At 38.5% G+C, this 27933-nt stretch overlaps 3 protein-coding genes across 3 annotated transcripts; 1 reads left to right on the forward strand and 2 right to left on the reverse strand.

Annotated features, from left to right (window-relative positions):
* Positions 1–3097: 3097 nt before the first annotated feature.
* Positions 3098–6165, reverse strand: LOC139973882 (uncharacterized). The gene is made up of 4 exons (XM_071980770.1): positions 5915–6165; positions 5363–5491; positions 3965–4087; positions 3098–3454 (listed from the first exon to the last, which is right to left on the reverse strand). Exons 1-4 carry the CDS (start codon positions 5997–5999, stop codon positions 3255–3257), a joined length of 537 nt encoding a protein of 178 aa, XP_071836871.1. The 5' UTR covers positions 6000–6165; the 3' UTR covers positions 3098–3254.
* A 1573-nt stretch (positions 6166–7738) lies between these two features.
* Positions 7739–11586, reverse strand: LOC139975963 (uncharacterized). The gene is made up of 5 exons (XM_071984276.1): positions 11451–11586; positions 10305–10433; positions 9235–9852; positions 8715–8834; positions 7739–7953 (listed from the first exon to the last, which is right to left on the reverse strand). The coding sequence occupies exons 1-5, from the start codon at positions 11527–11529 to the stop codon at positions 7739–7741; spliced, it is 1161 nt and encodes a 386-aa protein (XP_071840377.1). The 5' UTR covers positions 11530–11586.
* A 1989-nt stretch (positions 11587–13575) lies between these two features.
* On the forward strand, positions 13576–27524 carry LOC139973892 (GPI ethanolamine phosphate transferase 2-like). Its single transcript, XM_071980781.1, has 13 exons — positions 13576–13720; positions 14584–15052; positions 16123–16332; positions 17010–17195; positions 17368–17509; positions 18184–18399; positions 18950–19164; positions 19554–19850; positions 21073–21380; positions 22141–22323; positions 24072–24450; positions 25588–25754; positions 26520–27524. The coding sequence occupies exons 2-13, from the start codon at positions 14606–14608 to the stop codon at positions 26767–26769; spliced, it is 3000 nt and encodes a 999-aa protein (XP_071836882.1). The 5' UTR covers positions 13576–13720; positions 14584–14605; the 3' UTR covers positions 26770–27524.
* The last annotated feature ends 409 nt before the right edge of the window (positions 27525–27933 follow it).

Raw genomic sequence — 27933 nt, forward strand, 5'->3', positions numbered from 1 at the left:
GTTTTCCACTGTCATTTAATATCCATTTTTTTTATACCTTATTTGTTTATATGGCTTTCTTTGGTGCAAAAATGACAGACATATTGATCCCTGTAAATAAGCAAAAGTAGTTCCTTTTGTATTCTAGTTTTCAAACAGCTTGAAGCCATATTTTGTATTTCAGATATAGTTTATTCATTTACCCATGGCAAACCGGTTTTGTTGTTTTCTTCTTTGTATATGTATATTGGCTCCATGTATATTTGGATTTGTTTTAGTGTTTCTATTTTCTTTTTTATTGTATTTTTCGTTATTTCTAAATTAAGAACTCGTACATTCATCGTTGGACTGTATACCATTCACTAACTCATGTATTCATGCAAACTTGCGTAAATAGCTGCATTATCAAACCAATTTAATTTTTAAAAAAAAGTTCTCATTTTACTTTTTGAGATGGAAATACATGCAAGGCTTGTCGTATTGCCAATTGTGAATAGAAAACAACCTTTTTTATTCAATAGTTGTAATCTGATGGAAGGCTGATATTTTTTTCTCACTTACTGTTTTTGCCAAAATGTGTATCCAGGTTAATTAATCAATAATGAATATAGCCATGCGACAAAGAATGTATGTTTCTTTGTTATTAAAGTAATTTTCTGCGTTGTAACATTGTGCTGTTGCTATCACATGTATGTTGTTGTATGTGTTAACCCTGTAAACCCTTTGCTGACAACATGCCGAAATCTCGGACCATGTGATATCGATACATTATTCCCTCTAATAATTTTCTTCAAATTTCTTCGTGAAGTACAGTCACTTTTCGTAGCATCATTACAGGGTCAGATTTTTTACACAACTCTTATTCATAATAAAGAATTTGCCTTAATAAAAAAATCCTTTTGAGTTTCATGTTTGGTGTTCACGGTGTCACTTTTAATAAAATATGATATTTTTTATTAGTATTTCCACCCTTAAATTTTATTGATATTGTTTTGTTTTACATTCCTTTATGAATGATTAACAGATTTTTATTCTGAATATGATATATATTATAGCAGATGTGATATTACATATGATATTATATATGAAAACCAGAAACTTGAAAAGATATGGCGGAGAAATAACCGAAATTTGGGAGTATTGCCCAAGAATACCCCCTTTGTTGCTCAGGGATGTAGCCAGGGGTGAGCAGCCCCCCCCCCCCTTCGAGTTCCCCGAAAAATAAAATTTAACTAAAAGCAGGAATACGATTTGTCCTCTTTCAGGTTGAAGGAAGTTAAGCGACCCTTCTCAATCTTTCTCATGAAAGTTCGTCTGCGACGTAAGGCAATACCTTTATAATTATTTATTTCCTGCAACGTGGGAGGCATTTTGGGCCAAAAGTTTCCCCACTCTGTCAAATGTCTGGCTACATCCCTGGCGTGGCTACGGCACCCGGCTGCGAAAGTGCAAAGCTACGAGCCATTCGACCACCTACATACATATGACTGTTTGTCCTATGTGTTGAGCCTCCCTTCCGACATGCTTAAAAACTGCACGAGTCAAAGGTAGATCAGAAAATAGACCTAGTGCAATGAATGCTATTCAAATTGTGTGTGTGGTATATGATAATTAGATAAAGCACGCAAAATGTAACATACATGTGAATAGAAAGCATATACCTTAGCGAATAGAATAATATAATACATCGTTCATATCCATGTTTAAATGTCAAATTCATTGGGGGAGGGTCAGAGCTGGGGGAAGAGTAGGGAAGTAAGTAGAAATGACCGATTATAGCATTATTGTATAGGTTTAATGTTTAATGTCACGTTTCATGTGAGTCATCCCGAAAGGCTAGAACTGCCATAGCTAGTACTATCATAGAATATATGGGGGTGGGGGCAGAGAGGGGGCGGAAGGTGGTAGCATCATTACCTTGTATGTGTTACGGCCACACGACCGGTTCAGACCACTAGTACGCGATGCGTACCAAAAACCAAACCTCTAAACAGTATACAATTCTAATGCTGGCGTCACACTGTCCCGAAGTTGACATCAGATGGACACACGATAAAGACAATGTTCAAATTCGGCTCTGATCGTAAAAACATCGGGCCATTCGTGAGGGCATCTTAAGCCATCGTATGACCTCCGGTGGAGTTTTTCAGGCTCCGGCAGCAACTTCGTGAGTGGTGGCAAAATCTTTGGCATGCCAAAAAATTGCCCGAAGACCTTGCGAAGGTTCATTTTCGTGTTGAATTCGTGTGTCCATTTTGCCCTTCGTAAGGCCATCGTGAGGGCATCTTATCAAATCGTGTCATCTTCTTTTTTACTTCGTGTGATCATCGGTGCCATCGGGCATTTTCGCATCACGAAGACAATACGAAGGAAACAAGAAGCTGCCCGATTGTCTTATGAAGGTAACACGAATACGTGAAGCCCTCGCAATGCCGTCGAGTAACCATCGTAGTATAGTACGATGACATCGAGATGGGACCACGGTGTCGGCGAAGACAGCCGAATTTGTGAACCTCAAGCGTTTCCCAGGTGTCATGGTAACGTGGACATATAAAGGCCAGCCTCAAAGAATCTTCCTCAGTCAGCCCTAAGCAACTTTACAGAGTAGAGGCGTGTGTAACTCCCAAAGTTACAATCACAATCACAACTAACCACAATTCAGTTCCTGCAGAATGGCATACTTTGGTGATGAGACAACCAGGAAAAAGAAAGCAGCAGCATTGCTTCTTTTGATGTACCTCAGAGAACATGATGAGCACTTCTTACAGGCCCAGCACCTCCTCTTACAATAACAAAGCATTATTTTATTTCACTTTGTCATTTCTTGCTATTTGCCTTTCTAGCATTCGACAATGTACTTATCAATACGTCGTCGTGTAGCCATCGTGTGGCCTTCGTGTGTCCTGCGGGTAAACTACTTAAATAGAAATGCACATCTTCGTGTTGCCTTCGTGTGTGGTTCGGGTGCCATCGTGTGACCTTCTGTAGGCATCGTACTTGCTTCGGCTGTTGATTGGCTGTTGACCAAGTTCGGGGCCATCTTCGTGCGAAATTCAAAATTCCATATTCGTATGGCCATCTGGTGTCAATTTCGCGACAGTGTGACGCCTGCATAACGAACATTTTCATCGCTCATACTACGGAGTATACATTGTACAATAGTCTAGATCATTTGAGTCCAACTAAACCAAGTTCTCTGTTTATCGCGTATTTTGTTAGACTCCCAATCCACCAATGATATAGGCTTACGCAATTAATGGCTCTCCTTCTCTCGTCTAAAACAACGGCTGGCTATTACACAGATCACCGTTACAAAAGCAAACTGATCCATCCGCATCTTGAAGGTCAATTGACGGAGACGGCTCAACACTAAGAGCAAAATATTCTTCTCCATTTAAACATTCGTTTCGACCGGTTGTAAAAGCGATTGGGTAGCATCCTCGAAAAAATTCAACAACAGGGAACGACCGAGTGCCTGCAGATACGAAGCACAATGCATAAAAAGGTAAAGCCCTAGCCGACAACTTCATCACTTCTGCTTCTAAATGGTTAGTGTGTCAAGAGAAAAGTTGGAATAGATTTTAATTGATTCCCGAAGATACATTAATGTGATACATTGGAAATATAAGTTCCTTTCGTTGGGGATCATTGTATTATCAATTAATGATTTTCTATATGAAAAAGAAAATGAGATTTGCAATTATTTCAGAATGAAGTAAAATGTTCTACTATAGTAATGCCTTAAACAATTTTTACACAACACGTGAGCAACGAAAAGACACGACCTAGTTGAAATGGTTCTCATTTCCACTCGGTTAACTTTTCACTTAAATGATTAAATAAATAACGAAAAAACGAGTTATATCCTGATCAGTTGTGCAATGATCATGTTTAACAATTCGTGTTTCCTTTATTTGATTAAAATTTCGCGTATAAACATTTCTACTCGAATGGAAAGAATTCGAATTCGAATGTTATTGCTTACCTATCACTACAGTAGCAGTAACATTTATGCCTATGCAAATAGAATCAACGATACCGCAGGATTCGTACGGCACGTTTTCAGCATCGCATTCAACTTCTGTAGTACATGTGTAGCACCTCAAACCTGTGAAACAAAAATAACAATAACATTCCCGCCTTTTTTTTTTACATCGCGACTAAGAAAAAAACAGCTAACATATAACTTAGGAGGGTTAAAACTATTAATTGAGTAAACAAAGTGTGAATAAGATGAGAAATATATAGACGCATTGTGTAATGAAACAAGTTCATTGTTGCTTTACAAATTCTCCAACCGATTTCCATGTTTTAGTGAGTTTTAACGTTCAAAACAATCTATTTTCGGTTAAATTTGTCCACTCAAAATCCTCCACTTTAAATTCTTCCACTGTTTTTTTCAACAAGATATCAGGTTGGGACGGGTGCACTTCAATATATTGATTACTAATATGTAATGCTTCACAGCACAATATACTGCTGCCAGGTTGAAGACAGATTGCATCAGTTCATCGGATATTTCATCGGTTATATTTGTTTTACATTGAAGCTTAAAATGTTGGCAATAAATTAACGCAATAACTTTGCCCTATGGTGTACATTGCTAATTTCCATAACTTCAATTGACTTACTCGACCCCCCACCCCCCACCACCCCCTCCACCCACCTTTTACAACAACAAAAGCTTGTATAGGGAAAGATAGGGGGTACTGTGTAGTCACGTATATATGTCTAAATCTATACTCAAAACGTACTATTTTATCCTACATTAGCAGGATTCTTTGCTCTTCGATCTCAGTAATATTTCCAGTATTGACCATGTATTCATCCTTTCCTAGTCATGAGCTGTAAAACATGGTAATACTGGAAGGAAGTAGCAACTAGCTGTTATTATAGAAATGGCCACCGTGCAAAGTTTACAACATACTCTTCAAAGTTTCCTTGATATATTCCGTACCTATTTCATTTCCAATTTCTACATAATTTCGTTACACCTTTCGATACTATGGGAAAGATTTCATTATGGCGTGCATCTTGGCAATTTTCAAGATAATTGACATTTTACAAGCTTGAAGGTTTTTGTCTTTTCAAACAATGCTTGTTTATTCATGCATGCGTACACCTTTACGGTTCATGATTATGTGACCATATATACCATATACATACACGCAGTGCATGTATAGCTGATGCATACACAGACGCATTGTATAATAAAAAAATATTCGTTGCTGTTTTACTGTTATTGAGGGATTACTTCGCCATTAATTGCCCCCGGTACTGTCAAAAACCTCAAAACTGTAATTCCCTTTTATAAATAGGACCCCTTTTTGGTAAAAAGAAAAGTACACTTGGTTTCAATTTTTGTAATTAAAATATACTATACCCGTCTCGCAACGCAGTCCTGTAAATGACGATGGGCAATCGCAAGCGACATTAAGCATACTTCCTGTGCCCTGCTGGACGCATGTCCCTCCGTTTTGGCAGAGATTGGGAAAGAGATTGCAAATATTCCCTGACGAGAAAGGCATTATATATTATCAAGTTGGGTGACTGTTTATTTGAATATAAAAGGTCCGATATCAATATATATGTCTCTGTCTGTCCGTCCGTCCGTCCGTCCGTCCGTCCGTCCGTCCGTCCGTCCGTCCGTCCGTCCGTCCGTCCGTCCGTCCGTCCGTCCGTCCGTCCGTCCGTCCGTCCGTCCGTCCGTCCGTCCGTCCGTCCGTCCGTCCGTCCGTCCGTCCGTCCGTCCGTCCGTCCGTCCGTCCGTCCGTCCGTCCGTCCGTCCGTCCGTCCGTCCGTCCGTCCGTCCGTCCGTCCGTCCGTCCGTCTATCTATCTATCTATCTATGCATGCATACTGTTCAACTTTTCAAAATCATAATACAAAGGAAACCAACCGTAGGTCATTTTATTGTCGAAATAGTTGTACTTACGTTGTGAATTGGCTAAGTTCGGCAATACCAGGAATACAAAACACGTCAGTACCAGATATCGGGAGTGCATACTGATAACGGCCATAATAGTGTTGCAATAACGATGTAGATTACATTAGTACGTATTCGACTGCATACACTGTTATAACACAGAAAGCGTCATCAATACCCATCAACTTTACTGCTGCTAGTTTATGTTATGTATAGTACTATACCAGATATAAATAAACGATCATTGGTTCCTTTCTCGATTCTTTAAGGATTCAACTTGACAAAGTTTGTTATGGTTTGCTTCGATGAATAAATACATGTTGGGGTAAATGAACCGAAACCGATTCTTTTAAGATCAAGCATAAAACTAGTGCCAAATCTGGGGTGCAATAGTAAACAAATCACTTACGGGATTCAGGTCCTATATAACACCGAGGCATATAATATTATATAATAATATTTGCTTTTTATATAGCGCTTTTTACCAGCGATAGGTCTCAAAGCGCTTTACAGGCGTTCTATTACCCCTGGTGAATGATAACCTGTCCCAGAGTCCAATCGGCAGCAGTTATATACTGCGCCCAATGACAAGTTACCTCACAGGTAACCATTTAACCCATGGGCGGAGAGAGGTAAAGCATCTTGCCCAAGGACACAAAGTAATGAGCTAGGCAGGAATCGAACCAGCAATCCTTGGATCACGAGTATGACGCCTTAGCCAATTGGCCACCACGCTCTCTTTGGTAGCATACGCCCATGTAAAGCCCTTTTGACTTACACACTAAATCACAAAAATAATGTGGTCTCTAAGCTTAGATAGAAGTCCTCACTAGCTAAAGGCTACCCATCACACCGGATAGCTGACAAGTTGGCCTCATGGCACCATCGATTTTTCGTATCAAGACCGCGCAGATTGTTTGCTATCAGAGCTTTAAGTTTTTGTCACTTGTAAACAAACCTCTTCACTCAGTAGTAAACACTTTTCATGCGCTGCAACTGGGATCGGCCCAAAGGGGTCTAAAATAGCCTTAATTGACCCAATGTTTGCACCACATTTACCTCTATTCATGCTCTTCAACATGCGAGCCACAAAAAAAAACAGATCATGATTGATAACAGGTCAAAAAAGGTGTTCTTCTGCTGCTCTTTGGCACGTTTCCTGAAGGAGAACAATCGGGCGGATGGATATAGACTCTAACCGGAGTGTGCCACCATATGGGAATGATCTCCATCCCTGATACCAAAGCTTTCCGGTACCCACTCCCATGTTTTTGCGAGTATTTGTAACACAACAAGTTCATGATAAGGTATAACTAACACTATATTTGACTATATATGTTATCGTGTTATCACAACAATCTTCGAAACCACCACAGATACAGAAACAGGATAAACTTAGGGTCACTATATGTGCTCACGTGCAGTTTGTTCAGCACGCTAGACCATATGACATATTGACAAGATATATAGGCCTCTATAAAATGTTGTACTTACAGTTTGTTCAGCACGCAGACCATATGACATATTAACAAGATAGGCCTATATAAAATGCTGTACTCACAGTTTGTTCCATGATATATGCGTTTGACAAAAAAAAAACTTATATATTTTAAGTAAATCAGCATTGGATTCCTGACGTCCTGCAATGGGAATTATAAATCAATGCGAAAAAAAACAAAGGAATCTGATTGGTATACTCTTAGTAAAGACTCGGTTATGTAGAAAAGCGTCACCAACGATAGTTTAGTTGGTAGAGCAAAAAATACTTATGATCCTGACAACAATGTTTCGAATGCCATTATATAGCCAATCATTTATTTGTTCCAGATTTTGTTAAATCGGCGTATCTCGAGGGAGCGATTGGTTGTTGCAAAGTTCACTTTCACAGAAACAAGCTGTCCCGGTTTCGTCCTGAAATTTGATGGATGGAACAAGAGATCCAGCTAGATCAAAGAATGCCTTCCCATCTATACAGCCATTATGAGTTGGGGTGAGAGTTCTTGGGAAACAAGCTCTGAACACTTGAGTAATGGCAATTGGCCGAGTTCCTGTAGTATAGAAAATAGAAAAATAAAAACGAATGCAGCATATAGGTATGTATGTATTTTAGATCCTCCTGCAAGCAGGAACTCGCGAAGAAGCCATCATTGACTTATCAAAGCCACAAGCTGACCGATGTCAGTCTCTTAGATTCATATTGAACGTCCATGATTATGAATTGTCAATTGCCAACAACTCTGTAACTGGACGACATACATTAATCTTGGAGTGACTCGAACTGGGGACCTTATCATATGATTGGAAGGCACCGGCGTTAACCACTGAGCTAACACATCCTTGTGATTGACTTTGTGACATAACTGGGGAGAGTCTAGTCGACAAAAATATTGGTGGAGAGGTCACAGCTTACACAAAGGTTACTTAGTCGCCAAGAAAAGGGCCAAATGGTAATAGTACTCATTTTAGTAGTATGATTTATACATCGAACTAGTATAATCGCGAAACATGTTAAACAAACAAACAAACTTCAAAACAAAGAATATATTAGGGTAAAATAGCACAATAAGTTTCAAACCAGACATTGAAAACTGTAGATAAACTTTGGATAAGCTGCTCAATCAAACTCTGAATGAACCAACATCCAACTGACTCAATTCATATTTGTTTAAAGATGTACATCTCATCTAATATTCCTCTTTACATATATTTGAATGAAGTACACTATTTAGCGGGATTTATTATTGACAAAGTTATTGGAAAGAACTCAAACATTCGTATTCCAGAGCGATGTTTTTGTGACTTCACTTACCTAATATTAGGGTAGCCGTGACGTTTGTTGCAACACATGTTTCTCCTGAGTTGCATACTTCGAATGGTATGACATTTAACATACAGTTAGAGTCTCCATTGCACAAATGGCACCTCCACTCTGCCGTGACCGACGACGAAGAAGAAGAAGAAGAAAAAGGCAAACAATATTTGCTTTTAATAAGGTGCATCGTCACATGAACTCTTTATGCAGTGGTTTTTGTTTTTCATGAACAGTTTACTAAACGTCGTACACGTTACAAACTCATCAATCTGACCATTAAATTATTCTAGAAAATCAAATTATGGTCACCCTCAAATCATTTTCTCTCACAGCTGAGACTTGTATGTGTCTAATCTGGGAATAATTTGAGTCACAACCTGTGGGAAAGTGACAGACAATGTAAGCATGATAGCCCTTTGTAGAGAGGAGGGGTATATCCAGCTAACCTCATTCCCCCTTCACTCCTAAACCCGCCAATACTTATGTGGAATGTTTGAACGATTTTCAGTTTCTTTACCTATTGGAGTTCTTGCTTCAAGCAGGTAATTATTTATTAGCGTCGTGATATTGAAGATGGTAGGTATGACCATTTCAGATGTTGTAAAATCTGACAAAGGTGTGATATCTTCTTCCATTGCTATCAATGTGGTAACTGGTAGAGCGGTATTAATGGAGGTGGAGCTCTTGGAAGTGGTGGTCTCGGTCGCTACCATTGTAGGTGTGGTCATTCCAACTGATGTGTATCCTGGAAGCATTGTGCTATCTTCTTCCATTGCTACAAATGTGGTAATTGGTGGATTGGTATTAATAGGGGTGGTGGAGAAAGTGGTATCCGGTGGAGTGGTATTAATGGAGGTGGAGCTCTTGGAAGTGGTGGTCTCGGTCGCTACCATTGTAGGTGTGGTCATTCCAACTGATGTGTATCCTGGAAGCATTGTGCTATCTTCTTCCATTGCTACAAATGTGGTAACTGGTGAATTGGTATTAATAGGGGTGGTGAAGAAAGTGGTATCCGGTGGAGTGGTATTAATGGAGGTGGAGCTCTTCGAAGTGGTGGTCTCGGTCGCTACTATTGTAGGTGTGGTCATTCCAACTGATGTGTATCCTGGAAGCAATGTGCTATCTTCTTCCATTGCTACAAATGTGGTAAATGTGTTTATATATATATATATATATATATATATATATATATATATATTTATAAAGATACATACAGTACATACATCAACGCACGCATACGTGTGTGTGTCTATATATATAAATTAATGAAAGGTTATATGACAGATATATAATTAACCTAAGTCTGTACCACTACGCCACACTGATTCTTTTGGTGCGAATGTGTACCTTTCAATAAAAGTGTAGTACCCACGTTTTAAGATCGCACACACAAGTGCCCTTCTGGTGCGTTAGAATCTGACAATGTAGAGAATTACCACGTCAGTGTAAATAAGTTGTAGTGCTAAAGCTCTACAGCTTGCTACAATCTTGTCATTAATCGTAATCATATTGCGGTTACATTGATAAACGGATAGCAACTACGTCCAATATTCATAACAGGAGTTACAGCAATATATTATACTGTACCAAGCTCACACTGCACTCCTGTAAATGTCGGTGAACATGTACAGGCCAGGTTGAATGATTCTCCGGACCCCTGCTGAAAGCAAGTTCCCCCATTCTTACAAACTTCAGGATATATCTCGCATATATTCACTGTAAATTTAAAACAAAACGTATTATACTATACATTGGTTTATTACAAACATATAAACAGTTGCCATGCAGATAGAAAACAATGATGGTCCCGTGCACGGAAACCTTCTGTCAAATATTTCGCATCGTTCCTCTTTTATCTAATGTACCTTGTGTTATCTTATAAATTGATTAATTTCTCAGGTTAAAATATTCACTCATACAGTACGTGTCACGTTTGCTCAGGCGCGTAGCGAGGAATTTGCCAAGGGAGGGGCGAACCTGTAGGCAAACTATCAGAGGCGTATATACGGCTCTGCAAACTATCTAAGTGTAGCGCCATCATCAGTTGGCGCGAAGCGTAGAAGACAATTTTGGCCGAAAATGCCTCCCAGATCGCTGGAAATGGCAATTCCCAGGCCTTGCAAGTTGCATCTATATATAGCATTTTCTATTTTTAAATTACTAGAGATATCATAAAAACATACCAAAAAACATATGCTCAATGGGGGGGGGGCGGTCGCCCCCTTCGCCCCCTGGCTACGCGCCTTCGTTTGCTCACTTATCAATGTCTTATGACTACAAGCTTAGGTTATTATACAAGGCCCAAGTCAATGATTGGTGTTCCATACAGCTGACTGTATCTTACATCTGTTCCCAGGTCTATACGTTTAACGTGTACGTTCGTTAACTTATATTTATAAAAGACAAAGAAAGCATTGGTACAGATATATATATATATATATATATATATATATATATATATATATATATATATATATATATATATATATATATATATATATATGAGAGGCTTGAGAGGCTCAAGCATTCATTCCGCATACCACTCAGGAGTGCAGAGCCGGCTAGACGGTAGCAAGTTTAATATGATGTTAACAACGAGTTCATTTCCCACTACAGTTAACGCGCCCGTTGACAACCAGCTAATTCGCAGCATGATTTATACATTGCGAACATCTAGTTTTATTGTGGGTTAAGCTGTATTTAAATAAATAGCTCATATACATGCCTACTTACTTTGCTCATTGCTTAGTCCAACCAAAGAAATAAACCATACGATTTTTAGAAGATGACGATGAACAGTGTTATCAGCCATTATATATAGACACTAAATAACATATTGTCAAGATATGCGTATACCCTATAACCTGTTCCGTTCTTATCGGTATATTCACCCACCGATAAAAATAGAATGGTAACCAATGTGTCCGCTTTCAACGGAGTAAACACTTTAACGTAGCCTAGTGTCTTTTCAAAGTTACGCAGGATCAAGCTGTAAACATAACAAAAGATATCATCATTAAACATTTTCGTAACTAAAATATGATATTACTGTTTACATGTATGGGTACACTGGTCTGTACTGCATACACTTAAGATATTTTCATATATAATCATGAATATCTGAGAAGATAAGGACCTAAATAAAAACAACTTTATGAATATGTGTATAATAATACTTAAGTCGTAGAACACGGACCCTTTAACATAATAACAGACCATGCATATAAAATGCTTCACTGACTTTAATTGAAATATTTGACTAAGCTCTATTTATAAGTGTAGAAAACGACGATGACAAAGAAAAATGGAGTTCAGATGTTATGCTTATGGAAATTTCTGATAACGGTGTGTAATTTATCTTGGCAAGTGAATCAATACCAGTGTAATTGCTAAAGGTGAAAAAACAGTAGCAGGTCAACAACGAAATGAATTGCATCAACTTGCAAAGATGTGCAAACAAACACAGCCTGTCGTAGGATACAATATTTCTTAACCTCGGTGCGCAATCAATAACTGTGGAGGTGTCGGACTGCCCACCAGGAAGAGCGAACCATTAGAGCAAATCAACAATTAATCCCCATATTTTATGGTCAAAACCTTTTGTACACAGCTCCAAAAAGTTTTTTTTTTATTGCTAAGTGGTTTATATAGTGGAAGAATTGTCTAAGAAACACTGACCTACTACTTGAGTAGGCTATATCACAATAATGCACACCTTTTATGTAGCTTTCAGTTTAAACTTTGCATAGCTAATAGGAAGCGAAAGAAGCAAGCTGACACTGTTAATTTTGTTACCTATTGATTACAAATGCCGGTCGATCAATTATCTTGACTAGAGAGAGGGGCCTGCTTTATAGAATTAACACAGAATATGTGGCCCGTGTGCCTAATTGAATTTGAGACAACCAAGTGAGAAGTGCAATATTCTGTTAAAAGTGATTATCCATTTGCGTTAAAAAATTGAACCTGCAAAGGGCTAACTTGAAGATGGAAACGGGCTTACTCGCAGCCGGCTGGCAGATACTCCATTCGATATGGCAGTCAGGTCCCATCTAATTATTGCACCCTTGGGTCTTCAAGCTAATCGTTACGCTGCTGGGTTGCTGATGTACATGTGATACAGTGGTAGTACCGCTTGTTTAGGTGATGCTTGGTCAGTTTATGGGTTAGGCAAAATAGTGAATTCAAAGACTTTTCAGGGGTTCTTGAGTCGAGACCCAAACTCTGTGGTACAGCCAACAACACACTTTTATAGAATGACTCAAATGGTCTACGTAACTCTAAGGGATCAAATCTTCTGGTATGATGGATGAAATTTATTCTAAATATAGCTCCTACACCCTGTGTAGTTAAACTTAGTAAAACTACGACCCTTCTCTACACAGGTCCACTTCTTACATGTACTATACTCCATATAATTGCTCCATTAACTTACAAACTACATCGTCAAAGTAATGTGATCTCTATGTCCTTGCATGATAAGTTCCCACTAGCTAAACCCTACCCATCACTGGATAGCGGAAAAGTTGGGCATTCATGGCATCATCAAGTTTCCGTATGCCAAGAAGATTTTTCGCTATGCGACCCTTCTGTTTTTGTTAATTGAAAACAAACCTCTTCAGGCTCAGTGGTAAACATTTTTCTGGGAGGCCTAAAGTGGTCTAAAATTGCCTCAGTTGACCCAATTGGTGCACAAAGTGTACTTCCATTTATGCTCTTTAAAACATACAATCCACAAAATAACCAGATTTTGTTTGGTAACATATCAAAAAAGATGTTCTCCTGATGCTCTTCGACACTTCTTCCTGAACACTCTGGCGGATGGATATACACTCTATATGGAGTATGCCACCTTACACTGAACGGCGCACAGTCACAAAAAGTGTTCGGGCACACGTCAGTAACTTGGAATGCTGTCAACATTGATATTGCATTTAGACTATTGCGAATAGTCATATGATAATATTTATTGGTCAGTGATATCAATACAAAAATAATTGAGCGTAAGTAGTAATTATGCTTTGTGACGGACTAACTTAGTCCTGATAAATACCTGGTGGTAGTTGTTACACAGTACTAGTAGTCAAAACGGTGAACAAATCTCGCGCAAATGATACAGATGTATGACTAACGTTAGACTGAAGGCTCGGAGTATCCTAGCTTGCCTACTACTAGTAGCATACTACTACTAGTGAAGTTCCCAACGAAATTCAACCTACACACATTGTTTATGTTTTATCGTTGTTGATGAGGTCTACGGTAAATAACCGCAATGAACGATACCTTTCGGAATGCGGTCGTTTTACAGTAAGATAGACCCAGGTTAGGCTAACTACTATCTCTATGTTAAACCAGGCCGAAGCTTATGTTTGTTCAACTTTTTTTTAATGTAAGCCATTAGTCTACTCATACTACTGTACTAAAACTTACAAGCCTATAGTTGCAGTAGGCCGACTTAGTGAGGTTGTAACCAGCATAATTCTAAGTGGTTTGTATTGGTAGCACACTCCTCATCTCTTGTCCACAAACTTAGCTAATTCTGAAATCCACAGCTTGCTTACAGACCTTAATACAGTATTACAAGGATATAGCCATGGTTGTTACCTACTTTCCAATCGCTCTGTCAACCTCGCACAACCAGTCACAAAATCTCATGGTGGAGGTCACACTTTTACATGATCAGCATTTTCTCCCCCTCCTATCCCCCATTCCAGCTTCCATTCCACTGTTCATTAAAGGGCTCTTCAGAGCAACTTTATCATGAGATGATCGGATATTACTAAAGATTGTACAAACTGAACAGGAACTGATGACAAACTTGTATCTGATTCATAACTATTCCTTTCCTTTCCTTTTCTCCCCCCAGACTGAAAGACAACGACTCTGCTATGGAAATTTCAAAGGTTGCATTTTTATTGCTGTGTCTCTTTGGAGAGCTGTTTGGTTTAATTCTATTCTTACAAGGTTTCCTACCGTTTAGAAAGTCCGTACCGGGGTATTCTTCGTTTTTAGATGTCCCTAAAGAACCTTCAAATGCAGACTTTACTACAAAGCAACTGAATCAGTACATCCACGATTTGGAAATGAAAAGCTGGAAGAAAGAAAAAGATTCTGGTGAAGATAATAAACCAGAAGAAGACCCTCCTCCTCCCCCTGTGGCACCTGTGATTGGTCGAACAGTCATCATGCTTATCGATGCACTGAGAGAAGACTTTGTGTTTGGTCCGAAAGGGGCTGATCATATGCAGTTCACCCGTGGTCTGATTGACAAGGGGCAGGCTCGGAGCTTTGTGGCAAGGGCTCAACCTCCCACTGTAACGATGCCTAGAATAAAGGTAATTTCATGTATGTTTTGGTTGTGCACTCACTCACTGGTCCTTCGCTCTAGACTTGGCATTCATCTCTTTAAAATCATCTAGCAAGTCGGGTTTGTTAAGCTATATATTGAAGACCATTAAATGGATATTTTATAGCTTGCTAGAGACTGTTTAACTCCTATTGAAATCATTTTTCCTGGAGGTTCTGATCTACATAACTATTCCTAGATTTTGCTTGAGGATGTAGAATGAGACAAGATGATGATGTGTCATTGAGTGAAATATGTGTCATGGGGTTTCCCCTGGGTGTTTCTGGTGTGAGAGGCTGTAACTGGTTTGTAAAACTGGAGAGTGTGGGCGGGGGGGTGGGGAGTCCGGGGCCGCCTAGAAAGTTTGTCAAGCATCCTAATGTGAATGATTTGCACACAAACATATAAAAATGCTATGTTAAATAGGCAGAAGAATTTGATTTTTGTTATAATTTAGTGTTCGCAGCCAAATTTTTCAATGTGAGATGATGGCATGGTTTAAAAATCTAGATTGCAAATAATTGCATTTTTTTTTTATCCCTGCTCAGAAACAGCAAGGCGGTGCTATTGATAATATTTTTGTTAGGTGGTTTAAAAAAAGAGAGAGAGGCGGCCACCAATGAACTCCCCGGTGAAAATCTTGAAGTGTCATACAGTAGATACATAATTGTTAAAGACTGAATCTGAGGGGCCCATTATTTTAGCTTCAAATGTATTATAACATTCATGGTGGCATATATGGATGACCACTGAAATGTAGAGGGGCCGACAGAACTTTACTAGTAGGACAGGCATCAAATTGAATAAGTTGGCGACATAAGTGGAGTCAGGAGATTTCTACTGTGCATAAATTGGCTCTTAAACCTCCTATTTGCTCATGAATGGTGCATACAACTTCTTGACAGTATCTTATATTTTGATAAATTCTGAAGGCATCAGTGACTGCATTTGCAAGGGGGATTGATTGCATGTATCATCACATTTTGTTTGAAATAATGCCAGGAACAGATTAAAAGAGTGACGCATTTCTAGTACTATCCCTCTCATCATTTCATCTAGGCCATCACCTCCGGCACGATACCCGGCTTCATGGACGTCGTTCTCAATCTCCGATCGGACAGGCTGGAGGAGGACAATCTCATATCCCAGTTACATAGGAATGGGAAATCAATCTACTTTTTTGGGGATGACACCTGGCTGAAACTATTCCCCGGTCATTTTAAGAAAACGGACGGGACTACTTCCTTCTATGTCTCTGATTATACCGAGGTCAGTTCCTCTTTCACCTTATCAATCTTTCTGGTTTTCCCAGAATAAACGTACGCAGTCATTTCCCAGGAATTGTTTAAGTTTTATTCTTCCTTACACTGAAGCTTTTTATGAAATCAAGACAATCTTACACTGAAAAATATCATGTTGTACAATGTGACCTTCTGCTGCTTAATGAGAAAAAACAAAACAAAAATATTCTGCTGTTTCTGCAGTCATTTCCCAGAAATTTTTTAAGTTTTATTCTTCCCTACACTGTAGCTTTTTATGAAATCAAGAAAATCGTACACTAAAAAATATAATTTTGTACAATGTGACCTTCTGCTGCTTAATGAGAAAAAACAAAACAAAATATTCTGCAGTCATTTCCCAGAAATTGTTTGTTTTATTTGAGCAGGAAGCATAACTTGGAATTCGACTTGGGATAGTCCATTCTTTTCACCAATGTTGGTTTATACATGTGAGTTGGTCACAAATATTGGGATTTAGTTCTCACCTGACAGTAGCAGTGTAAAGTACTGTCTTCTTCCCTACACTGAAAAATATCATTTTGTACAATGTTACCTTCTGCTGCATAATGAGGGGGAAAAAAAGAATTCTGCCCTCTATTGCAATTTATCAAAATTGATTAAACCAACCTATGTTGATGCCCTGATCTGTTGCAATTTGTCTTGAAGGTTGACCGAAATGTGTCAAGGCATCTACCGGTTACATTAGTGGATAAACAGTGGGATGTCCTGATCCTTCATTACCTTGGTCTGGACCACATTGGCCATCTCGGTGGACCGGACACTCCTCTGGTCGGACAGAAACTGGAAGAAATGGACGAAGTTGTCCAACAAATTTATGAAGCTCTCAATCAGGTGAGAGGTCCGTGCAACTTTGTACAAATTACTGTATTTGACTGGACTGTACTAATCAGCCTATGTCTTATAGGCTGATCGATTTTCATGATTTTGAAATAACGACACTATGGGTAGTACCGTACTGTACTCAGGCATATTGATGATAAACTTTCATCACGTCTATACACAGGGTACACCAACCCATCTTCCCTCTCTGTTTATCCTCTGTGGTGACCACGGTATGAGTGATGTTGGAAGCCATGGCGGAGCATCACCTCACGAAATACACACTCCTCTTGTCTTTCTCAGCGGGGCCTTTGATTCCGTGACAGGTAAGGAATCGATAATGGCAGTGAAAGCAATAAAGCGATTTTATTGTGAGTGACTGTGATAGTAGAGATAGTGATCGTAATTGCCAAAGAGATAAGAAAATTGTTACCAAACTGCTTTATATCTACTGCGAAGAGCCTCTGTAGGTAAATATGTTGAATGGTTAAAGGGTCCGATGTTTCGATTCTAGCAGGATCTTCTTCAGAGGCTAACTTCAGGGACAGATGTAATGATAATGATAGTGATAATGATAGTGAAAATAATATAGGGACAGGAATCTTGGTCATAATTGTCATGATAAAAGTGATAGGGAGAGGGACATCTGTCTTGATAGGGTTCTGGATAGTGATCACTTGAGTGGTGAGAATAGAGATTCACTGTAGGGACAGATATAGTGATAGTGAACATGACAGAGATTGGGACATGTGTCTTGATAGTGATAAGGGTGGGGATATTGATAGTGCTAAATATAGTGATGAGAATAGAGATTGATTGTAGGAACAGATATAGAGATAGTAAACATGACAGAGATAGGGACATGTGTCTTGATAGCGATAAGGGTGGGGATATTGATTGTGCTATTGCATTGTAGTATTGTTTCCAAATTAAATATTTGTTACACTTTGCACGCCGGTATCTGTAGAACTATTTCAGCATCAAATTTTCTTTCTGACAGATGAAATCAATTTGTACCCCGAGGTACAGCAGATTGATTTAGCGCCCACGTTGTCCCTCCTTCTGGGCATTCCAATCCCTTTGAACAGCTTGGGAGGTGTCATTCCAGAACTCGTAGAGGACATGCTGCCCCCGCGAGAGGTACTAAGAGGGTTTCAAGTTAACACCCATCAACTTGCTAGCGCTCTCCACAAGAACGTGGCAGATGTCAGGGCAGGTAAGGAAATTTCATATTACGTTGGGACTCAACCAATCTGTAGCAGTGTTCAGACACTTAGGTGTAAAGTGTCAGTGCACCAAACTAGAGTAGCTTCCTTCAATTTGTCAATTTTTTAAGTGAATGCAAGCTTAAAGCAGGTTTTCATGATAGGGAATGGAGAGGTCAGGGATTCATTTATTGACATTTAAGTTTTGTCTAGCTATTTTGAAGACTGTGAATTTTGTCTCTTTATCAAGACACTGTGGTTCTTGTGTACAAAACTGCTATAACTCTTAACAGTTGTATATCGATTTGACCATTTTGCATAGATTTTTGAGATGTAATACTGGAGAAATTTTTCCCTGGGGGATGGAAGGAATGAGGGAGACGGGGGAAGGGACGGGGGGGGGGGTTGTAGGGGGGAACACGGATGAAAGGGGACTGTAAAGCGCAAGCTTGTGGTTCATATACCATAAACTTGATTATTACACAAAAACAATGAAATAAAGTGAGGTCAGGGAGATGCCTCTGAGATGTGAGATTCCGAGTTCTATTTTTGTTGTTTTAGAATCTAGCTTTGAGCTCTACCAGCAAGCGCTCCGCCTCCACAGTAGGTGGCTAGCATTGCACAAGAACGGAACTGCCGTGCCACTTGACACAATGACAGATCGAGTGGTAGACTATTATACCCGAGCACAGTCAGCCATGCAGGACAGGGTGTCTTCGTCGCTCGCTAAGTACGATACATTTGCAATGATGTGTGGAATTATTTTGTTATTTCAGGTAAGGCCTAGAAGAGCTGTTTGCTTTAATAGTTTTCATTTACTTCCATATGTAAAGCACGTTTCACAGTTTCTCAATCAGACCAGAAATATGTCGGATAGAAATTTAGTATTTTGACGTCGGAGATACCCCCTTGAAGGCAAACTTGATGCAGATGAAAAATATCACTTTTTAGAGCCTCACTGGTAAAAACCCTTATTTAGGATGTTCCTTTGACTGAATGTGATTGATTTCATTCCAAACTTGGTAAACATTCTTAACAATAAAACCGACATTATTTTCTGCTTTCTTTGAAAAGCAGAGTTGCTCAACACTCATTGTGACCAGGTTCATTTGTATTCAAAGATGTACTTTTTCCTTCACTTTGTCGTTATCTTTCTTTGACAAAGGTCTTTCTACTCACCTACTACGCCACGTACCAATCCACCACCATCCCGATAGAAGGAGTTCGTTTCTATCCTCTCGTAGCCGGAAGCTTCCTCTCCATCTTCTTCTTCTGCTGCGTAGCCACGGTTACGGGGCTCTTCATCGTTTGTACCATGCCAGGGGGTAAACCAAGCGAACTGCTTTGCGGGTTTGGCGTCCTTCCGCTGGTCCGAGCCGTAATTTTGGCTGTCCTCTGTGCGGGTTTCTCCTCCTTGTTGCTTGGCTATCTATTGAGGAAGCCATACACAAGGTTAGGTCATGTAAGTAATGGTCACGCTTTGATGTTCAGTCATATTGCTCACGGGATGATGCTTCGATAGTCAATTTGCTCATGTGGTATTAGCTCATTCCTTAATTCCATGTGCTGCACATCTGACAGGATATTCTCCTTTAATTCCTGGGGCACTGATAAACTGGTCAATGGATCATTGAGTTGGTAGCAAATTTAGCCCCAGTTAACAAGGTTAGGCGTCATCATGAATATATTTTTGAAGAGTCGGTCCGAGCTGTAAATTTGGCTGTCCTGTGTGCGGGACCCTTGTCCTTGTTACTGGGCTATCTATTGAGGAAGCCATTCAAAAGGTTTGATTATCATCTAAGTAACAATGATGCTTTGTACATTATGAATAGTTTTTTGGTTCTTTGTGATTGGATACTCCCTTAGGTTCTTTGCATAGTATAGGTTCTAGGTTCTGTGCATAGGTTCTTAGGTGCTAGGTTCTTTGCATTTAGATTCTTTGCATAGTATATATCATTATTTGTGAAAAAGTGACCAAATAAGATAGTCAGTATTTAAATGTTAATTGGTAGTGATCGAAATGTATGTGAAACAGCCAATAAGCTGTCTGTTAAAGATTAATGAAGAATATTGTCGATATAGTGTCTCAAAATAATTCTTCATGACCTGTCTACAAAAAGAAACATTTTGATACGACACTAGGGGAAGAAACTTGCAGGAAGTCCAAGTTTGAAACATTTACTCACTTTAAATGGAGTTTAGAAAAATTGAATTCCCTGAATGGATTACCTTTTGCATTTCTGCACATGAATATTTACAGGACTTCTTAACATGATTACTGAACCTGTCATTTTTTGAAATAAACATTTGATATTTCCTTTGGTTTGATGTACTAATGCTAAAGTTATGTCTGTTAAATTTACTTTAAAAATCCTATCTTTGTCCCTCCACTGTTTATCTCCTACCTCTCCTCTTCCCCTGATGGTTTCTTTCTTTCTTCTCTCCATTCCTTGTCTACTAATCCCCTTACGTGGATCTCTTTGTGTTCACCATGCTCACTAACCTGTCTGTATTCTGTGCGTGTTTTTGTCCGTTCTGTTACTGTTACTTGTCATTTAGCCTTTGAAGAAGATCCTGCTAGGATCGAAACGTCAGGCCAACTTACTTTTACACATTCTCTTACACAGGCTCTCTAGTGGATAAACAGTTTGCTAACAGTTTTATTTTTTTGGTTTTGATGACAGATCAGTCCATTTGAATCGATCGGTGCGAAAGGATTGGTAGTCGGGACAGTGATTCACACTGCTAGTCTCTTGTCCAGTAGTTTCGACGAAGAAGAACACCAAACTTGGTACTTTTTATCAACAACTCTGCTACTCTTACTGATGTTAGAACTCATCTCGTTATTGGGGAGGAAGGATGCTGAGCAGGTCCCCTGGAGCATACTCTTTATAACACTAGGCTGTTTGATGCTATTTAGAATACAGAGGTCATGGAACCAGACCGGAATAAAATGGGCACATATGCCGGATGTCGGAGATTGGTTTTTGAGGTAAGCTATCGTCTAATTTTGTTGTCTCACAGTTAATGATACTGCTTATATTAGGGTGAGTTACCTGAATAGTAGCACAGTTTGATAGGGGTGGCAGCAAACTTCTGACTTAAGTTAAAGGAAAATACTACCTCAACACAAGTCACTGCATAAGGCAACCAGAGGAAAACATTTTAAGATATTATCAACAAATTGTTCCAATTTGAAAATTTGACAAAATGTTCAAGAAGATGGTTAGTATGCAAGTTGGTTTTCATGACTTCTTTACATGATCTTACGGTGGGAAGATATTATGTCAAAAATCACTGCTCCCTCCTTAGGCATAAAATTCTTTGAATATTGCTGACTTGTTGATAGGAAGACCAGATATTAACCATATGAAATGTTGTAAATGAAAAGGCTCAAGTGTGGACGTCAGAGCCTCTCAGTATTTCAAAATTAATGTGACTCGGTGAACATATACACAAAATGTTTGCAATCACTCGACGACATAAATGTTTCCACTCATAATTTATCTTTCAGATAGTAAAAGTGATCAGATATATGTGTTGATATAAATATGTAATATTCTAGTTATGTATATTTAATTATTAAATATTATAATTTCACGATAATAATTCTTTGGAGTAGTTCTTTTGCGTTTATTCTTCCATTTGTTAAATATGTTATAGGTTTACATGTTTGTCCGTCGTTATGGTTACTTTAAATATATGACCGCAGTATTCTGGAAATGCCTCTCTTTTCTCTTTTATCTTTCCAGGCCTGATCATAGGGTCTACCTCACCACCCTGATGGTTGTATCTATCGTGATCATCTATCTCTTTCAAATTCTCGAACACGAGCAGTTTTCCCTCTTCTTCCTGGCCGGTCTGGTTGGTGCTACTTGTTACCGGAATGCCATAGGTAGCATAGATTTAATGCTCCCGATTCCTGTATCCCACAAGTAAGTTTCGTGTTTCCATGAACGATAATTGACATAGAAAGGCCTTTAGATGGAAGCCATTTTTATGATCAAAGTCCTGTCATGAAGGAAATGAAGTTATCTCGGCAGCAATGCATATCCAAACTGCTACAAAGAAAATAATAGAAATAATAAAAAAATAAAGGATCAAATTAAGGTATGATTTGAAAATCTAGGGACTGGTCTTTGCTATTCCAGAATTAGTGTCCTAAATTGGAGGTGACCTTGTGTGTAGAAAGTGGCAATGCACTTTGCATCTGCTGACAGACAGGATGACAGATAATTAATGGGAACAAAATAAGAATGTGGCATGTTTTCATATGCAGCTGCCCTTAGTTGGACCAAAGAAAAACCCATTCACCTCTGCTCTAGAAACAAATAATTTCTACAAAAATTGCGGTAAAAGTCTGTTTGAATAACTTCTTAAAGTACCTTTGCAGACTACTTGCAGACATTGCTTTCAGGATGTGACATCACCTAGTAATCAAAAACATTTGAAGCAAATTTTCTTGATGCAATGAAGTTTTCCACTGTTGCGGTCCTTTAAATCACTCATTATACCTCATTATGGCCAGTAGTACCAAAGTTCCACATTCAACTTTTCATTTTTGCTGTCACTTTCAAATTTTCTTTTTTCTTCGAAATGTAATGTCTGTTATATTAATTCATGTAAATACATACTAATTGATAAATACTTACCATCCCATTCTGTAACAATTCACTGAGTGTAGATACTAGCCTAAGGACAGCTCTCGTGGCGATATCACAATATTAAAGTTTGCGTTCTCAGAGTAGTGCTACAAAATGTAATGTCTGTTATATTAATTCATGTAAATACATACTAATTGATAAATACTTACCATCCCATTCTGTTACAATTCACTGAGTGTAGATACTAGCCTAAAGACAGTTCTCATGGCGATATCACAATATTAAAGTTTGCGTTCTCAGATACTTAGGTCGAGTGGCGAATTCAAATCTACAACTTGCTGGTATAATGGAATTATGTAATCCAATGAGATTTAGCAGTTCCCCAGTTATCTAGGGCTTGCATTAAAAATAAGTACACATTAACAGACCCCTGCTTCTATGGTGGTAACATTTGATTAATGCAATTTTCTTTTTCAAGTGTATCAGTTCACTAATTACATGCAGTTTGCCTATAAAATAATTTAATATTATTAGAGCAGCTCTATGGTAAACATTTTCTAGACAAATTGTTTGACAGTAGGTGACTGTGTGATTGCCATATTTCCTGTACAAAGCTGCTGAATCAACATGGTGAAAAGATGACCTCTGTGATATTAAAGATGAAAGAAAAATATTGATAAGAACTTGCACTTTCTCATAAATGTCACAAAATAAATTAATCGTTTAGGCTGTAGGTTACTACATTCTAAACTGATTACAATGGGTTTATCTTTAACATTTATAGAATGAATTTTGTACCTGCAATCACCTAAAATTTGGAAACATGTTCAAATGCTTGTAGCCAGCATCTTTCTCCTCAGCCAATGTGAAATTACCTTGTCATATCCACCTTTTCAGGGTACGGTATGCCCATGGCAAATATTCATTATTATGTGTAATTAGCGATATCATATTCGTTCCTTTTCATATGTTGGGATAAAAACGGGTAATTTATTTATTACCAAATATATTATCGTCATTGATGATCTTACATCTCCATCTACACTTTTGAAATACATTGCTCTCATTTCTAACCCAAGGGGGATTTACGAGGCCTGGTTCACGTATGCTGTGGCTCTGGCCCTCCTCGGAAGGGCGATCATCTCGTTTTCCGGGTTGTACCCGTCTCTGGAGGATGAGGATGAGATGTATGAGGATGCAGATGATATAAGCCTGCAGCTGTTACCGAAGGGAACAAATCCTTGGGTCGGAAGACCGTCGAGAGCCGTCACAGACTTCTATCAGTCTCTGATAGTTTTAATCGTTCTCCTGCTCCGCCCACACAACATCGCAGTCGTGGCCGTGACGGTGACTCTACAACACTGCATCGTGATATATCTGTTACCGTGGTTACGTTGGAGCCCCTGGAAGATGACCCTCCTATTTGTATGGCTGGGACAATCAGCATTCTTTGCACAGGTATAATATTCACGTAACAGTCATTAGTTTATTGGTGTGACTGATAATTAGTACAAGCTCATCAGTATTCATTTAACGAAGAAATTTCGTACAAAGAAGTCCAAAGAGGAGACTGCAACCAGACCTATCCATGGTCTAAGTGTTGTTGTGTTCATTAAGTAGGTTAGGCCAATACGTAGTCCAAGCCTAACACGGAACTATATCCAATGCAATCATCATAAAAATAGAAAAAAGATAAAACACTCAATTTGCATTTCATTTGCATAATTAAAGTAAAAGAATCTCGTAAACGTTACTAAACACAACCGTGTAGTATGAACTCTCTATGTACGGGCTGGCCAAATGGTGTAAGTTTCCTTATCTTGAAGTCATTTCAGCTTGACTACACTATCACATCATTACAATATGTTTAGTACTGATAAGCTGTCTGCAGCTTTGGGCCTAATTTTCTGTAAATCTAGCAGATTACATATAAGTCATTGTCTACTTTACTGTAATCCACTTTGGGTGCTGATCCAGGGATCATCCTAGCAGTGAGACAAAAGCAGTGTTATTGTTAGCTTTGATCTTGTCTTCATAGGTAAACTTTCTTCAGGTTGGTAAGATAGACTTCTCACTAACATATCCTTGCTCAAAGTCAGCCCATGCAACCAGTTAAATCCAACATTATATAATTATAATTATAATCAGCAGTTTTTTCTACGACGCTTAAGCGACAGCAAATGTGGGAGAAACATGCAAGGGCTTGATTACAACTTACACGTCGGGCTGCTTTCAATTCGACATTTTAACTCAAATTTGGAATCATTTCAATTTCGAAAGTCATTTCAGATGCGAAAACCGAAGATTGCTCTTGGATGAAAAACCCACCCGGCCGGGGATCGAACCCGGAACCTCCCAATTGCTAAGCCTTATTTCTTCAAATGCCACCACCTTTTTATCCACTGGCCACAGCACCGGTACAACAAGCTCATTAGTGTGCTCGAATGATTTTAATTGCTCATTCAAAGATTTTAATGGCCCACTCAAAGATTTTAATGGCTCACTCAAAGATTTTAATGGCTCACTCAAAGATTTTAATGGCTCAATCAAAGTTTAATTTTCTTCTCCTCTCTTATATTGCACCAATATTGACAGGGAAACTCTAACAGCGCTGCCACAGTGGATATCTCTGCTGGATATGTGGGACTAGAATCTCATCACCTTGTATTAGCCTCCTTACTCACATCCATAGCTACTTTCTCTGGTCCCTTTTTGTGGATTGTCAGACTTATCATGTGCTTTAGTAACAGATATAGCAGTAGGTGAGAATTATGTTTTAGTTAATATATTTTGCTATCTTATTTTATATCCATGCATCTGTCTATCTATCTCTCTGTCAACATCAGTTCAAAGGCTGTTGCTCGTAGACTATTCGCCTGATCTCAACAAAAGGTTTTTTAAGATGTTGCCCACGTTTCATTTAGTGTTTACACAAAAATTAGGTTGAAGGGCATTTGAAGTCATGTTAGTCCCAAACATGAATTCTTTAAATTGCTTCTCCAAGGGTTTTGATTTGATCTGGATAAAAGTTGGTGGCAGTGGTCGGTTGGTGAGGGGACACAAGAAATGTGTAAGGAGAATAGGTCAAAGGTCTTTTGAGATCGTAGTTGACTGAAATGTTAAACTTGCTTAATCAAGGTTTGACCAAAGTTGGTAAAACATTCATCAGTTGGTAGTGTGTTGAAATAAAGTGCACACGAATAAGAGGTCAAAGGTCAACTTAAGTCAAGTTATTAGCGGCCAGAGAGAAGACAGGTACAAACCTACATCTCTTCTTTAAGCAACCTTGGTTCCAACAAGTCAGTCCTTGAACTGGCCAAGGAACAGTTACAGTACAGAAATTTGATTCAGAGGTAGTTATGACCAAGTCACAGCTGGTGTTATCACAGAAAATGCCAGAAAATTGTAATATGAAACTGAATTTTTACTTTACTCAGGTACTCACCTTCTAAATTTACCTTACTAAATTTAGCTGAAAACTGTTATGATGTTAACTCGAATTTTGTTAACAAATTTGTTCCTTTTAGGTACTATCACTGCATTCAAGAGGTCTCTTTTACGCTGCTCTTGTGCCGAGCCTTTCCACTCGCTGTTTACTCACTGGTGGTGTTTTTTGAACGTTACCATCTCTTCATATGGAGTGTCTTCTCACCCAAGTTACTGTATGAAGGGAGTCACTTATTGGTTGTAACGTTCGTTTTATTGTTTCTTCAATTCGATGTCATCTTTGTGCAATATTTTAGATACTCCCGCAAGGGATCACCAAAAAACATTTAATGTATAATAGTAGACTATTATTATGTAACAGAAATCCTAGGTATATAATACTCAATTCAATTTTTTTTTTACTATTCTAGATCAAATTAAAAAACAACTTTTTTTTAAAACTATAATTCTGTAGCCAAATGACCAGATTACTTTGAGAGACAAGCATTAATATGATAGGATTTAACAAAATTGAAACTTCTTATTTTGGGATTTGAAGAAATTGAAATTAAGAAGGCCTCAGATACTCTCATTTGAGGGGTTTGTGGTTACAGAGGAAATAATAACTGGTTTAATACCAGTTTCATAACAGTATCTCTAGTATCAGCAATTTCACAAAAATTGCTTGAGCAATGTTCTGTATTATGTCTATGAGGCTTTTTTTTTTCTCTCTACACGACAAACAGGCACATGAGCCTCAAAGTCGACCTTAGTACTTAAATAGAATGATGGCTTTTGCCCTGATTTTCTTTATTCAAAGCATGTTCGTTAGGGAACTCTAATTGTGGCAATGATTAATGAAGATAAGTACTAATAATTGTTTTGAAAAGGCAGCAGAATATGTCAACACATATGTTATATTATATTAATGCACCATACTAGCAAAGTAAATTTGTTTCAAGATATCGAATGTGGAAGGATATACAAATTGTTTTGGATGGTAGATTTTAGAAGCTATCCATGAACTAGAGACAAGTCTGAAATGGTGGCGGTGTCCCATTTGCAAGCCGAAAGAATTTTTTTTTGTGGTGAGGGAAGGTGGAGGGGGAGGAGGAGGGGGTGGGGGTTTGATGGTAGGGATGGAGAACTACAGAGGCCTATGGCAACAAGTACTAGTTGTTTAGATGTGTATGTAATAGAACACTATACTTATTGAAAGTAAGTTTATTGTTCAATCCAACTTCTGAAAGTGGTGTTATACCGCTAAGGTTTGACAAAACTGACCATTGAATGGTAAACAACAACAATGTTGATATTAAAATTTGTGAGAGAAAAACAAAGGTCATTTCGTTTTCGATAATCTGTGGAAATGGAAACCTGTCTCATTTTAGTTGAAATACACAGAGTTTATTGCTCACCTAAATTGGTGGCCAGGTTGTTCATTTATTTATTAATTAATTAATTATTAATCAAAAATTATAATTAATTTTGTTTGATATTAATCAACAGAAAGTA

This window comes from Apostichopus japonicus, chromosome 2 (assembly GCF_037975245.1).
Source record: "Apostichopus japonicus isolate 1M-3 chromosome 2, ASM3797524v1, whole genome shotgun sequence".
NCBI classification, from domain to species: Eukaryota; Metazoa; Echinodermata; class Holothuroidea; order Aspidochirotida; family Stichopodidae; genus Apostichopus; species Apostichopus japonicus.